General features: G+C 44.1%; 1 protein-coding gene across 1 annotated transcript in view; it reads left to right on the plus strand.

The window, feature by feature from the left end:
* mc5ra (melanocortin 5a receptor) overlaps window positions 1-16,319 on the plus strand; it is a 47,293-nt gene that overhangs the window by 29,620 nt on the left and 1,354 nt on the right. Inside the window, exons 2-4 of the mRNA XM_028471742.1 lie at window positions 2,419-2,592; window positions 3,082-3,188; window positions 8,462-8,650. Of these exons, the coding sequence (XP_028327543.1) occupies window positions 2,431-2,592; window positions 3,082-3,188; window positions 8,462-8,650 (458 nt within the window). The 5' untranslated portion in view covers window positions 2,419-2,430. The remainder of the gene's footprint in view (window positions 1-2,418; window positions 2,593-3,081; window positions 3,189-8,461; window positions 8,651-16,319) is intronic.

A 16,319-nucleotide genomic window follows, 5' to 3' on the forward strand; every position in this document is an offset into this window, starting at 1 on the left:
AGGGGATCGGGAAGTGCCTCTCCATTCCCCCATAACAGGGTGGTGGGTTGGTACACATATTTGGGCCTCTCCGGTGGGGGCCCGGCCCCTCTGTAGGTGGCTGGGCCACTGCATAGAGTAAAAGTACATCAGGATGGTGCGGTCGGGCGTGGCGGTGGGTCTCGGGGGGGCTTTGCCGGGGTCTCTCCTTGCGGGGTCTTTCCGGGCGGTGTCGGCCTGGTGGGGCGCGGGGGTGCTTCTCCCCCTTGGGTGTGGCTTGGTGCTTGTTTCGTCTCCTGGTGGCTTTGGGGGCGGACCCCGCGGTGTGCGGGCTCGGGGCGGCCTGCCTCGCCGGTTTGGGGGGTGGGTGTGCTGGGGGGGTGCTGGTGTCCTCACCGGGGTTGGGGCAGGGTTGTTTGGCGCCTCGGGATGATGCTGTTTACTGGGGGGGTGGCGCTAGCTGTTCCGGTGGTTGAGGTTGCTTTCGGCCGCCTGGTGGGTATGTCCTGCCATCTGCGGACGGGTGGGTGGGTCCGGGGCATCTTTGGCTGGGGGCTGATGTCCCGCGCTGGATGTGTGCCGTTGGGGTGCCTCCGTCCCCGCGGTGGGGGTCGCCGGTTGCTCGCGGGCCGGCGGGGGGCGCTGCCCCGTGGCTTGCGCTGTCCGGGGGGCGGCGGGCCCTGGGCTGCTGGCCTTGTGCCGTCTGGGGCTGTGCGGTCCTGCTGGGCTGTGGCCGGGTCCTGGGCCGGGGTGGGGGGCGCGTCCCGGGGGGCTTGGCCCGGGGGGTCCCTGTCCCGGGGGGTGCTCCTGGAGCCCGGGGTGCTTGGCTGGCTGGCCGGGCCGGTCCTGGCGGGGGTCTTCCGGGGCGGGTGGCGCGTGCCGCGCCCTTGCATACCTTCTGGTGCGGCCCCTGCTTGGGCAATCCCCCGTGAGGCAGGGTGTCGGGGCCAGAATAGGGGGCCACATCCCGGCGGGGCGGTCTGGCTTGGCCTCTGGAGGGGGCCCTGGCTTTAAAGAACTGAAACTCGTGGCGCAGGCGGCATCAGCAAGGGGCGATCTGTGGTGCCGGGGGGGGCTAGTTTGGGGTGCCTGGGGGCCGGCGGTGGGACTCCCGGCGGCCCCCTGGTGCCTTATGCGGCTTGGGGTGTGGTCGTCCGCCCTGTGCTGCATCCATTCCGGGTCCTCCTGGCTCTGGGCTCGCCGGGGGGTGCCCGCCGGCTGCCCGTTCGGCGTGGCTCTGGTCGTCTGCTGGGCGTGGGCTTCGGCTCCTCCGCTGGGGTCTCGGGCGGGGAGTTCTCTGGGCCCTCCCCTCGGGGGGCTGGGCGCGGGGGTGTGGGTGGTGGTGGGGGGCTGGGGGGCCTGGGGGTTGGGGGTTGGGATCGGTGGCGTGGTGCGCTGGGTCCTTGGCTCCTTGGGGCCTTCTCGGGTGTGTATGGGGGGCAATGGCTGCCTCTCGGCTTGGGATCTTGGGGGCGTTCGGGGGGCTGCTTGGCCGTGGGGTGGTCGCCGGGGGCCCCTAGATTTCCCGCTCTTTCTGCTGGCCCGACTGCTTCTTCGGGCCCGGGGGCGGCTCATGGGTTTTGCAGTAGCGGTTCTTGGAATTACATTTGTCATGGACGCACTGGCCTCGGGCTGTGGGATAACACTCATACTGGGCTCAACCATAGACACGTTGTTCCCAAATACCTGTTTTATGGAATTTCCACTCACTTCCTCCTCTGTTCACAGCCACCACCATTATTCCTAAGCCGCACACTGGTCATCAGACTGGCTTTATAACACAACAATAAGCACAATATACACAACCACAATTTCACATCGCATCACTTGAAACTTATTGACTATTTCCCACCCATTCGTTTTCCTATCTTGTATCCCTCCTCCCTGTTAACTCCCCCCCCACCCCCCTCACCCTGGTGTAACACTGCCCTCTCTTTTTTACATCCTCCCTTTAATAAAGTATTTACCCTTCCCTAGGGAGAGCTGGTGATGGTCACAATTATGCAATGAAATAAATTCATTTATTTAATTGCAATAATAAAATATGCATTGCTGTTAAAAGATTGCACTTCTTGTAGTGTTAACCTTCAACAGCATGTGCAGACAAGGTGAAAAAAATAAATAAATAAATAAAAAATAAAAAAAAAAGAAGCACATCAGAAAAGGGGCCTGTGGAGCTATAATAATGAGGAATTCAGACCCAAGCATTGCAGTTCCGCTTTATATAGACCATAACTGTATGATTTATATCTAAAAAGGAAGGATTTAAAACCATGATATGTCCCCTTTAATTCATTTTAAAAGGTCCAATTAAGCCACATGGATAGTCTGCTTTTGTGTGTTTTTGCAGGTGATTTGTGGAACCTGTGTGACATGAATTGTTTTGATTACCATTTTACATAAGATTTATTGTCTTTTTTATCATCTGCTTCCATCTAGTCAGTCAATCCAATGGCCTCCAAGGAGGAGCTGTTGGGTGAGTCCTTTTATCATGATGTGGTGCTGGATAACTTTACTGGACTACATAACTACACTCCAGTCCTTCAGCTGACACCAAATCAGATCAGCACTTCCAGGCCAGCAAGATGTGAACAAATGCACATCCCTGTGGAGGTCAGTGTCTGTATCTGTATTAAAGATTATTTTTCAAAGAATTTAATCCTGTAGTCCTTCAGGGCCACTTCATTTTATTTTATGGTGCTTTATCTGTTCCATAATCTTTATTGTACTTATTAATGAGGATGTGTAACATTCCCACTATTGTTGTACAATACTAATATTATTTTAAAACTGAGTTGTTTTTTTTCCCCTACTGACTTCCCCCAAATTCAGTCCAATTTTACTGACCAGGGTACCCCAGTGTACCGAATATTAAGGACACTCCTGCAATCTTCTGGCACTTTCAGAAGTTAAGTTATTGATTAATTGCCTAAATGAAATTGAAATTTTCCCATTCAAACTTAATGGGAGCTGTAACATTATACATAACACTGTCTTGTGATTTGTTGATTTCATCAAATAAATCAGAATAAAAGCTGCATCCTCTCTTGTATTTGCTTCAGGAGATGCCAATCGTTTAGTTGATTTTACTTCCCTTCCTAGGTATTTCTGGTTTTGGGTATCATCTCTCTGCTGGAAAACATCTTGATCATTGCAGCCATTGTGAAGAATGAGAACCTTCATTCTCCCATGTACTTCTTCATTGGCAGGTAAGCTTATGGGGCTTTTAATGTGCACTTCACAGAGAAAGCAGTGAAGGTCCTGGCAAAGCATCAACCAGGGCCTGGTGAAGTTCATGAGTTCAAGACATCAGGCAGTGATTTTGAGCAAAGCATTTACAATTTACAAGTACCGGTATTAGGAAGAAAAAACATTTAAATTATATTTATTTATTTTGTTTAATTACATCTGAGGCCTTCAATGAAGGGATTGTGTTTAAAAAATATTTAGTTCCACTCATTTTTATGCAATTTTTTGTTGAACCCATTGAATAAAGCTGAAACTCTGCACTTTAACTGGATCTGACTTCATTTGAAATTCATTGTGTTGAATGTACGTAACCAAAATAAGGAAAACTTAGTCCCCTTCAAATATTTCTGGACCTAACTGTAATTGTGTCTTCTATTTATATGTTAGAAGAATGGGTGGATTAATGCAAGGGGAATAGGATATTGTCATTACTATGTGAATAAAAGAAGAGGTAGAAACAAAGTAGAGATTTTTTTTTAAAAAAATTTATGAAATTTGCCTATAGCCTAAGATATTTAACACTTGTGGAAAAATAAAAAACACAGCTTTATTTTAGCCTTCTTTAAAAGAATTAAGCACAACAGCCCAACTAATGTGTCTATAAATCAGACCATCTCTTTCATGAGCAAGTTTACAGAGAAAATTGCCATGCTTAAATAACTGTCCTGTATTTACGAAGTAACACATCTTTAAAAATTATTGAGCTCCCAAATCAATACTCTTATTGAATGTCAATGTCACTGTCAGTTTTATTTAAAGCCAGCGCACTGCAGACAGTACAGGAGTTATGTGCTCCCGTTTTTTAGTCCCAGTTAGAAGACAGGCCGCTGACGAGCTGGAGGTGGTTGAGCTTGGACTGACCAATGCCAACATGAAGAGAGTAATAGTTGTCCAAGCATGACGTAATGAAAACATGGATCGCCCTTTCAAGGTTCCTATGGGCCAGATAAGGTTTGACTTTTGCCAGCAGCCTTAGCTGAAAGAAGCTGGACTTTACCACTGAGGTGACATGTCTCACTAATTTAAAAGCAACATCCATGATAAAACCAAGGTTCCTTGCCTGGGGACCAATGTAGGGCGCTAGATAGCCTAGGGTGAGGGCCTGCATCTGGTCAGGACGACCAAATCGGACCACCTCAATTTTATTATAATAACTGTGAATTACAAGTACTATGTGCTGAGTTAATGAGAGTATGTGTTACAGAGTGCTACATGAACAAAGACATGCTTTTCAATTTTTACATCAAGAGTGAGAAAACAATTAATCCATAAAAGTGGTAGCTAGATCTTCTCTTGAGGTCCCTCATGACTGCAGAAAAGCAGAACAAATGACAAATAATGAATTTCTTGTATTTAAGATCATGGCCATCAGAGGAATCAAGACAAATCATTAGAGTATTATTAATAGTAATAATAATAAACTTACTTAGAATGACATTCATTTTCATGATCATAGCAATTGATTAGGACACTCTCTTTTGTCTGCTTCCTTCATGTTGACCAGCGGGAGACTTTTTTCTTCATAACAGAGAGATTCACTGATGTGTTTGTGTCTCAACTAATTGATTAAAAATAGAGTTGGAAAATCTCAATTCAACTTGCTTGAGGCTTCACTTGAACTTGGGAAACTGAAACCATAGAAAAAGAGCTTCAGCTGACACCAACATGTGTTCCCAAAGGAAAAACAGGCATTCAGCTTTGTTGTCATCACCGTCTCCAACTGATGCTTTTGATAGGTTAAAATAGATGGGAAAGTTGTGTCTTTTTGCTTGTGTTTCTACTTAGAGCTTGTATACATGTAAGTAAAGTGTTTTTTGTGGAAGGCAAGATGGCTGCTGTGGTGTGTTGGTGCGCACTTTTTTGTCTTGTTTTTGTCGTAAAATCCGCAACTGGCTGCTCTTATTCCAGAGAAGAGCTCTTGAACGTCAGGGCAACAATCCCCAAAGATTTATTTCCCACTTTCATCGCTTCCTCTGTGGATTTACTGGACATTTTACTCAAAGGTGCGCTCACCGCAGTGAAGCGCCGGAGGAGAGGAAAAAGAGCTGGTGCGCTTGTGCGCCTCCGCCAGCACGGCCGACGCACACCATTACCGGGGATATTCCTCTCTAACGTGCGCTCACTGTGTAACAAAGTGGACGAACTCCAGCTGCTGTTGGGTAGAAACAGAGACTTCTCCTCATCTTCTGTTCTGTGCTTCACGGAAACGTGGCTGTGTAGAGCGGTACCGGACTCTGCACTGCAGTTGGCCGGCTTCCAACTTCACAGAGCGGACCGAGACGCGGAGCTCACCGGGAAGAGGAAAGGTGGAGGAATCTGCTTTTATGTGAACAGCAACTGGTGTAACGACGTGACAGTGATCCTTCAGCACTGCTCTCCTCACCTGGAATCCTTGATTATCAACAGCAAACCCTTCTATTCTCCCCGTGAGTTCACTTCATTCATCCTGGTTGGTGTGTACATCCCACCGTCAGCTGATGTGCGCAAGGCACAGCGCACACTCGCCGACCAGATCCTGTGCATGGAGCGGACCTACCCGGACTCTTTTATCATTGTGCTTGGTGACTTTAATAAAGGGGACCTCTCACACCAGCTCCCCAAATATAGACAATTAATTAAATGTCCGACCGGAGAGGAGAAGACACTGGATCACTGTTACACCACACTAAGCAGTGCTTATCACGCCGTTTCCCGTGCTGCACTGGGCCTATGGGACCATTTGATGGTCCATCTGATTCCTTCATACAAACAGAGGCTGCAGCTCTGTAAACCTGTGGTGAAGGAATCTAAACAGTGGACCAGTGAAGCAGTGGAGAAACTCCAGGAGTGTTTGGACTGTACTGACTGGGATGTTTTCAGGTCTGCGAACAGTTCTCTGGATGAGTTTACAGACGCTGTGACGTCCTACACCAGCTTCTGTGAGGACAGCTGCATTCCATCAAAGACCAGGGTGAGTTAAAACAATGACAAACCCTGGTTCACAGCTAAGCTAAGAGGGCTGAGGGCAGACAAAGAGGTCGCTTTCAGGGGTGGAGACAGAGCCATGTACAGTGAGTCGAAGTACACGTTTGGAAAGGAGGTGAGAAAAGCCAAACATTTGTACTCAGAGAAGCTACAACATCAGTTCTCTGCGAATGACTCGGCTTCTGTCTGGAGAGGGCTCAGGCAAATTACAAACTACAAGCCCAGAGCCCCTGCTGCTGCTAACGACCTCTGCCTGGCCAACAGTTTGAATAACTTCTATTGTAGATTTGACAGACAATGGGACAGACCTGACTCCACCCCCCCCCCCCCACACACACACCTCTGACCAGCCTCACTCCAACACCTTCACCCCCCACATCAAAGCTACAGTCTCACCACAGCTGCTTACAGAGGCTCTCTCCCCTATCTTCCCCCCCTCCTCCCCCCTCCCACAGAGACACCTTTCTCCATCAAAGAGAGCGATGTAAATAGACTTTTCAGGAGACAAAACCCCCGTAAGGCTTGTGGACCGGACTCTGTCTCTCCTTCCACCTTAAAGCATTGTGCTGATCAGCTGTCTCCAGTGTTTACAGACATTTTTAACACCTCACTGGAGACATGCACCGTACCAGCCTGTTTGAAGGCCTCCACCATCGTTCCTGTCCCTAAAAAGCTGAGGATCACAGGACTTAATGAGACAGACCTGTCGCTCTGACATCTGTAGTCATGAAGTCCTTTGAACACCTCATGCTCTCCCACATCAAGACATCACCGACCCCCACCTGGACCCCCTGCAGTTTGCCTATAGATCCAACAGGTCTGTAGACGATGCTGTAAACCTGGCTCTCCACTTCTCCAACACCTGGACTCCCCAGGCTCCTACGCCAGGATCCTGTTTGTGGACTTCAGCTCTGCTTTCAACACTATAATCCCAGCTCTCCTTCAGGACAAGCTTTCCCAGCTGAACGTGCCAAACTCCACCTGCCAGTGGATCACAGACTTCCTGTCTGACAGGAAGCAGCACGTGAAGCTGGGAAAAACCATCTCTGCTCCCCGGACCATCAGCACTGGATCTCCTCAGGGCTGTGTTCTTTCTCCTCTGCTCTTCTCCCTGTACACCAGCAGCTGCACCTCCTCTCACCAGTCGGTCAAACTCCTGAAGTTTGCAGACGACACGACCATTATCGGTCTCATCTCTGATGGAGACGAGTCTGACTACAGGTGGGAGACAGACCGGCTGGTGTCCTGGTGCAGCCAGAACAACCTGGAGCTCAATGCTTTAAAGACAAGACAAGATAGCAGACTTCAGGAAGAACCCAGCCCCCCCCACCCCCCCCCCCCCCCCCCCCCCCCCCACCCTGGGAGACTCTACAGTGAGCTCTGTGGAGTACTTCTGCTTCCTGGGGACCATCATCACTCAGGACCTCAAGTGGGAGCTGAACATCAGCTCCCTTATCAAAAAAGCTCAGCAGAGGATGTACTTCCTGCGGCAGCTGAAGAAGTTCAGTCTGCCAACAAAGATGATGGTGAACTTCTACAGCTCCATCATCCAGTCCATCCTCTGCTCCTCCATCACCATCTGGTACGCTGCAGCTACGGTCAAGGACAAGGCCAGACTGCAGCGTATCATCCACTCTGCAGAGAAGGTCATCGGCTGCAATCTGCCCTCCCTCCAGGACCTGTACGCCTCCAGGATTTTGAGGCGTGCAGGAAAGATTGTGGCCGACCCCTCCCACCCCGGTCATAAACTGTTTCAATCTCTCCCTTCTGGAAGGAGGTTTCGGTCCATCAGGACCAGAACCTCCAGACACAAAAACAGCTTCTTTCCCTCTGCCACCATCCACATGAACACACCCCAAGTCATTGCATTTCCCTGTAATCCGGATTCCCTCCAAAATGTTGGTTACAATTTTGTCAAAATCCGTTCAGTACTTATGACGTGATGCTGCCAACAGACAAATATACCGACGAATAAATAAATTCCTCTAAAAACACGGCCTCCTTGGCAGAGGTAAGGACCATAAGAAACAGGAAAGGAAAGAAAGCAGCAAGAATAGAGGGAAATAAAGGAGGCAATAAAGATTTTAAAAAGGAGGTCAAAAAGGTTACTTCTTCAAAACAAAAACCAATTAAAGTAGCATTAAACTTTGCAACACCCATTATCAACTTCCATCACTGCTACACAGAGAGTATGACAATCTCCTCGCTGTATTTGGAATTACATGTTCATAGAAAAAGGAAGTTTATTGAATGTTTCTATTTGTTACAGCCTTGCAATCGCTGACTTGTTGGTGAGTTTGTCTAATGGCACAGAGTCTATTATCATCTATCTGCTGAACAACGGTCACCTGTTGGTGGAGGAACACTTCATTGTGCAGCTGGACAACCTTTTCGACTCCTTGATCTGCATCTCAGTGGTTGCCTCCATGTGCAGTCTGGTAGCCATTGCAGTAGACAGGTAATCACAAACACACACATACACACACACACACATCTTGTTTAACAACTGGGGGTGGATTCTATTGACAGATATTATTGATTCTGTAGACAGATATTTAAGATAGCACACTGTGGCGCACTGGCCAGCGTTGCTGCCTCTCAGTGCAGGGATTGTGTGATAAAGTCCTTCTGGTGACCCCAAAGTTGTCTCTGTCAAGACCTGCGATAGACTGGCATCATACCCAGGGAGATTTAAAGAGTAACTAAACCCCAAACCCACTTTTTTTCCCTGCTGAACACATATGTATTTGGGTATTAAGTAGTGCTGTTTAATAATCCTAGTCCCACTCTTCACATTTTAGTAAAAGTATTTTAATTTAAACTTTGCGTATTTATTTGTAAAATGTCCTCTAAGGGTTGAACGCCACCTATTACAACTGCTTTTTGCTATTGGCTGAAACTGATTCTTTAAGATTCTCTTGCATCATCACTTTCACTGTTGGCCCGACCCTTGCTAAAAAAAACTGAGAGGAGTGAGGAGGGTTTCCTCCAATCACAGCCCTCAGTGAGCATAGATTAACATTCTCTCTAAGAAAGTCTAATACTGCGTGCGTTCCTGCTGTGATGTTTGTGACTCTGCTTCTATAAAGAGCAGATTCTGTGCTAATCAGAGTGTTCATCAAGCTATGTGTGTATTTACAGACACATCTATGCTATGAGTGTATTCCCATCTTTTCTTCTTAACCTGTAGTTGTACTGGCACATCTCAGCGTATGAACCCGCTATGTGTGTGTGTGTGTACAGACACATCATTGTGTGTATTCCCATCTGTCTATGCGCACAGAGCTGTGGACTCCCTGAGAGGGCGTCTTACTGCTACAGCAGTAATGCCTGTAATGAAGACATTTTTTTCATTTCCCTCCTAGTGGCAGGTCAGCAGAAAGCAGGGGTTTAGTTACTCTTTAAGTTGCTTTATACAATAGTTCGTTCCAACCAAGTGACTTGACTGAACAACAGACATTCCAAGATTGCTGATATAGAACAAAAATGCACTGGGACTTCTTACAGATCATATCACTCTGCTGTACAGCTGATCTAAATACCGTTAATTACTGTTGAGCTGTCACTATGTTCACACTACACGTGTGGTTGTTCATATTACAGTGACGCGCATGCGCAGAGGAGGTCCTAAGGTGACACATGACCCCACAGGCTACAGTGTTTACGGAAGTAAATATTGAGGTCCAGTGTAGGACTGTGTGTCACCATACCTGTCAAGTTTTGGATTTGAAAATAAGCGAAATTTTCTGGCGCCCACTACGAGTCGTCCCACCCGCCCAACCAAGCTCCAGTATCCCTTATATTTTAAGATAGATGTACAAGAAATCTAAAATACCCACTTGTCAACCACTTACTAAATACAATTATGTGATTAGAATCTGGTAGGTCAACCTTTATTAACATTAAAATGCTGTGAGCATCTCAATATTTTTTCTCTTTTCTTATAAATCTAGATAATTTTATCAAATGATGTCTGACCAGAAAGACAATTCTGGGTAAAATTTGCCACAAAATACCACACAGGGACATTTATTAACAAACAGCTGCACAATATGAGCACTTAATCTAACTGAGTTTTACATGTTGTTCTGAGAAGTAAAAGCAGCAACTCCTAAAACAAGTATTTTGATACATACTAAGCTATAATATATATATATATATATATATATATATATATATATATATATATATATATATATATATATATATATATATACAGTATATATTGATATATATATATATATATATATACAGTATATATTGATATATGAAATATTATAGTTTTCTATATCGCCAAAATAGAAAACTCGATACATCTTGAATCTCGATATGTCGCCCAGCCCTAATTCCTAAATTATAAAACAGCCTAAATAAAAACATAAATGTGTATATGAAGCACATGTGTTTATTTAATATACTTACAGTTTATACAAGTCAACACGTTGCATATTTACTGTTAATTTCATGTTGCTTATCTTTAAGTTAGACATTAACATTTTATTTTATTACATATGTTATTATAATTTCTCATGCTCACTCATGTGGTTCTCTGATATTCACTAATGACTTAGTAGACACATTTGTTGCAGATTTTACATTCTTTAACACTTTTTTAAAGCGGTGTATATTTGTGACGTCTTCATCATCTCTCTTCTGAGTTATTTCCGGGTTTGGTGCCGCTGTCAGCACTAATCTCGCGAGAACTGCCCCCAAGCCAGGCCATTTCAGATGGAAGTTTTCGCGAGGCTAGTGATGCCGTTCAGTTTAGTAAGGCATCTTTGAATTATTACTACATTAAAATACGGGATATTTACGGGAAAATAATAATACCGGAAGATGGCGGGAAAGAGGGGTAAAATACGGGAGTTTCCCAGCCAAAACGGTATGTGTGTCACACTGAGAAAGTTTCTTTTCATCAGAAGTCAGCACTTCATAACTTTAAGGAGACTGAAAAAGAAGAGAGCCAGGTTTATCGCTCTAGCCATTTGCAGTGTGATGGCTGCTACATTTTTACAATGGACTATTTGGTTGCGGAGTCAGAGTCAACTGTGGTGGGATAGGGATGTCAGCGGTTGGATTTGGGTTGCATTTGCCTGCAGTGTGAACGTAGCGTGTGTCTCCACTTGTGGAACTATTTTTGTTGGCGGAGCCAAAATATTAAATAAACAAACAAATCATAATCTCTTGTCACTAATTACTGTTAGCTAATAAAATGTGCTTGTAGAACTGTTGTATAAAAGCAATATCACATGAGAGGTTGTGCTGTTGTATGAAATATCAGCACTGGTGTGATTATCTACGACCGAATCACACCAGAGCTGATATTACATCACAACAGCACTCCCTCCCTCCCATCCTATATTGTTGGAATAGGCTCCAGTGTCCCCTGCGAAATTGTACAGAATAAGCAGATAAAGATGACCAGAGAAAAAAATCAAGAGAGTTGTTTCTCAATTTATTTTTGTGACATGTACCCCTTGTCCTTTTTGTTTTAGTGCAAGTATCCCTTATTTCATGTTGTCAGTGTGATCCATTCAAAATGTATAATCACATTTTTGTATATTATTTCTGAAAGATATTATTTCTGAAAGATATTATTTCTGAAAGATATTATTTTTATATTGTGTGTGTGTACAGCAATTTATTTTGTTAATGTAGAGGAGCCAAACAGTCCATTATTGGGATATCAATCATTGAAGCACTCAAAAATAATTAATTTCACATTTATTGTGAACTGATTCAATGGAAGGAAAAAAAGTGGAACTAATGTGCGCAGGTGATGGTTCAACCCGGTCCGTTTTAGGTGGGGGTTTCCACCCCTTCCGTCAGAGAAAACCTGGGAAGAGAAATGTGCGGCTCGTGTCTTCATTCCTCTCAATCCTTTACCTGTGTTTTCCAGGTTAATATGCTCTGAAAATCACACAGAAATAATACTGAAAGCTAAATGTCTTGTAGAGAGAGAGTTAGGCATGGTTTGTGAGTGTGTTTTGTCAGTAAATAAGGAGTTACGAGCGGAGGTAGCTCGCCGTTCGGCAAGTTGAAGTGACACATGTGGCGCACCATTTTACAATGCAACGTATACCGTGATCTGTGTTTCTGTGGCTTCCTGTACATGTTATTAATATGATTTGTGAAATGTATTTACAGTATTTTGGATGCTGAGATGCTGAAAACACAAATCTGCTCTGAGTTATTTTTGTAATAAGTTTGGTAAGAAAACGCTGTTTCAGTTCACTGCAGAAATAGGTTACAGTAAGTTGAGCTTAAAGAAGCAGTAGGTAAGTTTGTAAGAACTGTGAAGAGTTTAATAGTAATCTTTCTATGTCAAATGTGTTAAAGCCTTTTATTTATCTATTTCTGATGTTTTAGCCATGTTAGATTCTGAACTTTACCTTTTCATGTGTAGCTGTTTTAAAGAGTCTGCCACAATTAATTATTGAAGGATGAGGAAAATGTCAGTGTGCACATAAAAATTTCTCCGATAACATTAGAAATTACATTGACGGAGGTGCTGTTGAGCGAGCATTTGAGTAGGTAGCATTTTGCCGAGCGGAGCAATATAATATTTTAAAAAGTGTATTATTGAGCACAGTTTGACAAAGAAAGTTCCAGTACAGGCTTGTTTAAAGTCACTGAGTCAATTAAAAAGCAGAAATGGCTGGGAAACAATCCAAAGGAAAGCAACAAAACGTATTTACAAACGAAGCTTACTACTCCGAGTTAGCCTGCAATCTCTACTAGTAAATACTGCATGGGTGAGGCGGACTCGGGCGCGGCTTCTTGATCGAGAGGGAGGTGGTCAAATGCGAGCTTCTATCCTTCCTGCGGAAGGACTTGATAAACACTGAGAGATGGCAATTGTGAGGGCTGATATAATGCAGCCAGGACCCAGCTGAGGGAATACAAGGAGACTATTACTTTGGAGTTGTCGTCGCTGAGCGTTACGTTGAAAGGAGTGGAGGAAAGGCTTTCTTCGTGACGGACAATGTTACACAGCTACAGCGAGAGTTGCATCGCCTCACCACAGTGGCTGACACCTTAGAGAGCAAATGTGAGGATTTGGAGGCGAGGTCACAGAGAAATAATATCAGACTGGTGGGGGTCCCTGAAGACCAGATGTGTTCTACATCCTGTTTCTGAACTGCTTTAAACAAGCATTTGAATTGAAAGAGGCACCGATGCTGGACAGGGCGCCCCACTCACTCCTCTCAGTGCCTAGTTTGGGGAGCCCTCCTCACTCATTTTCAAGAGTGTGCAAACATTCTTCGCCTTGCACACAAAAAACAACAGATCAAGATAAACGGGATGGCAGTCTCAGTCAACAGCCAAAGCCCCTCCAGCAAAACAGTTCCCAGAACAGTTCCTAGAATGAGAATAAGGTTTCTGGAGGGACCAAAACCAGCAGGGGGGCTGGGCTTGCTCAGTTTCATTTACTACTGTTGCGCCGCAAACATAAACAAGACACCATATTGCATTTCCACATTATGTGATTGCCAAGGTCCTGTCTGGGCCAAGCTGGAATTGAAAGGTGACTCAGAAATTTGCCTTATTTAATTATTAAGCTCTTCAATTCCTGTGAGTTCACATACTTGGGTCCTTAACCCTGTTCTAAAACATTCCCTAAAAATGTGGTTTCAATTGAGAAAACATTTTCACAGGCCCCATCTTTCCTCATTTTATCCTTTGTCAAATGATCACCCTTTTCTACTTTTTCAAATTGACTCAAATTTGTTTCAAGAGACCTTTTCTTCAAAGGAACTTTAATGTAATTCGAAACACTACAGAGAAAATATAATATCCCCAAATCCCATTTTTTCAGATTTCTTCAAATTAGAAGTTTTGTTAGCAAACACTTAAAACCCCCACAATCCTGTAATAAAAGTATAATGGACAAAATACTAGCACTACATTCTTACACAAAATGCAACATTTCAAAAATCTACATCAAGTATTAACCCGCCATCTTGGGCTAAAACTAAATTATCCTGGGAAAGGTAACATTTATTGCAGCCATGATCTCTGCGTGTAAGTTTGCATCTGCCTGTGGGTCGTACTATGTTCGACGCAGACACAGTCACCGCAAACAGTTGCGGTTTGATGTATTGCATTGCGTCCACTGCATTCATTTATTTGAATGTCCGACTCCCTTATAACTAATTACTTTTTTAAAGTAACGTTCCCAACACTGATCTCCACATGTTTCATAGTTACCCTACGAAGATATGAAATCAACAGCATGTACTGTCACTGTACAATGCACCTGGAGTCGATTAATGATGACTTTATGCAATGCATATGTCGTAAATGAACGTGATGGCGTCTTTGTCTGCGGGAACTGAGTGGAAAGAGTGGGCTGGTGAGTGTGTCACCGTACTGTGCCATCGGAGGGACAGGTGAAGGGGGGATTCCTGCTGTGAGCTTGGAACGCTCAGGTAGTGTGAGTACACCCTTAAAGACCCCTCCAAATTCAACACTTCTGCTGAAGCACTAATTCTAGCTTTGTCCAGTGAAGCTTTTGTTGCTCAGCTCCTTCGGCACCTCCTTAAAGCGCATATGACACCAAAAGTCATGTTGATACGAAATGCAAGAACATGTCCTAAATAGTGCGTCCACTAAAAATGTAACAATATTATGTCCATTTTAACATCATATTTTACTGTGGCTTTTCATGCTTTTCTGGTATGCATTTTAGAAAATGACTATATATGAGTTGAGGCGCAGGAAAGAGGATCATGCAAGCCTCCCTTCAGCTTCCTGCAGAGAGTTCACACTGACGACTCCTACGGGGTTAGATAGCATTATCATTATTATCATTGCATGAACTACTTTCATAGATGTCTCCATACTGTGTAATAGCTCATTGTAGAAGAAGACTTCTGTGAATGGAGTTGACTTATTTACATTGAGCTTGATCCTGCAGCTGAGCACAGACAGCAAGGCTGCTTCCTCATCATATTGGGTTTATATTAAGAGTGCTGGTCGGGCCCCAACTCAATGCATCCATTCATTTTTTGACCAGCTTACTCCATTTTTCAGGGTCATGGGGGTCTGCTGGTGCCTATCTCCAGCTCTCATTGGACGCTAGGCGGTGATATACCCTGGAAAGAGCGGTAGTGGATTGTATTTCACATAAAAATATTGCAGTTATTCATTGTTGCTCCTCTCGAAGAACACAACAAACTGTTTACTTTGTTTTATGGTTGTCTTTATGGAGACTAAAACTCTTTTATTGCATGATTTTGCACAAATTAGGGCAATCTCCTGTCCCGCAGAGCCGCAACAGTATGCATCACAGATGATTGACGGACAGTGGAGCACGGAGATATTTTGCAGCGGAGCCGTTACGCAACCAGTGGAAATCCAGTGTTTACTAATACAGTAAACTGTATTAATAATTAGGGATGTAACGATTAATCGTAAGGCAGTTAAAAATCGATTCATAGGTTTCATAGTTGATATCGATTTTCTGAAAATTGAATCGCAGTACTTTTTTTAAACAGCAGAGAGCTATATATTCATCCTTCTCGTCCAAAAGTGTAGGCGGCGGGCGGAATCTGCTACTACGTTCTTTCTGGCTGCCTTCTACTCTTAAACATGTTCATAAATGATTCCTTACCCCTTTAGCACTGAAAGAATATCTGTAATATTACGTGAATATCTGTAAAAGTCACGTTTTTCTATTAGCTCTGTCTGCTAGCATAGCATCTCTTCTTCACTCCACAGAATAGCTGCATCCCAACCGACCAGGGGGTTGCCAGCGCCCTCTGCTGGTTCAAACAAATATCTGACGTAAATACAGGGCAATGACTGTTTTTTTTTTTTTAAAGTCCAATTGTTAAGGCACAAAATACATTTTCAGTTGCACTTTTAAAAAGAAAAAGAACTATGTTTATTATAGAGCCAGAATTTAAATTAATAGGCTTCTTCTTCATTTGTATTATTCCTTTATTTATTTCATTCAAGATTCATTTTTAGTTAAATTGCATTGTTTTGAATAGTTTATCAAGGGATTCTTTTGACAATGAAAAATAAAAGGAAAATAGTACAATATTTTTTAGTTTTTTTCCCAAAAAAATAAAGGAATATTTTTCAATCATAATTTGTCTACAGTCCCATTTTGTAAAATA

Source organism: Gouania willdenowi, chromosome 16 (genome assembly GCF_900634775.1).
Source record: "Gouania willdenowi chromosome 16, fGouWil2.1, whole genome shotgun sequence".
Classification (NCBI taxonomy): domain Eukaryota; kingdom Metazoa; phylum Chordata; class Actinopteri; order Blenniiformes; family Gobiesocidae; genus Gouania; species Gouania willdenowi.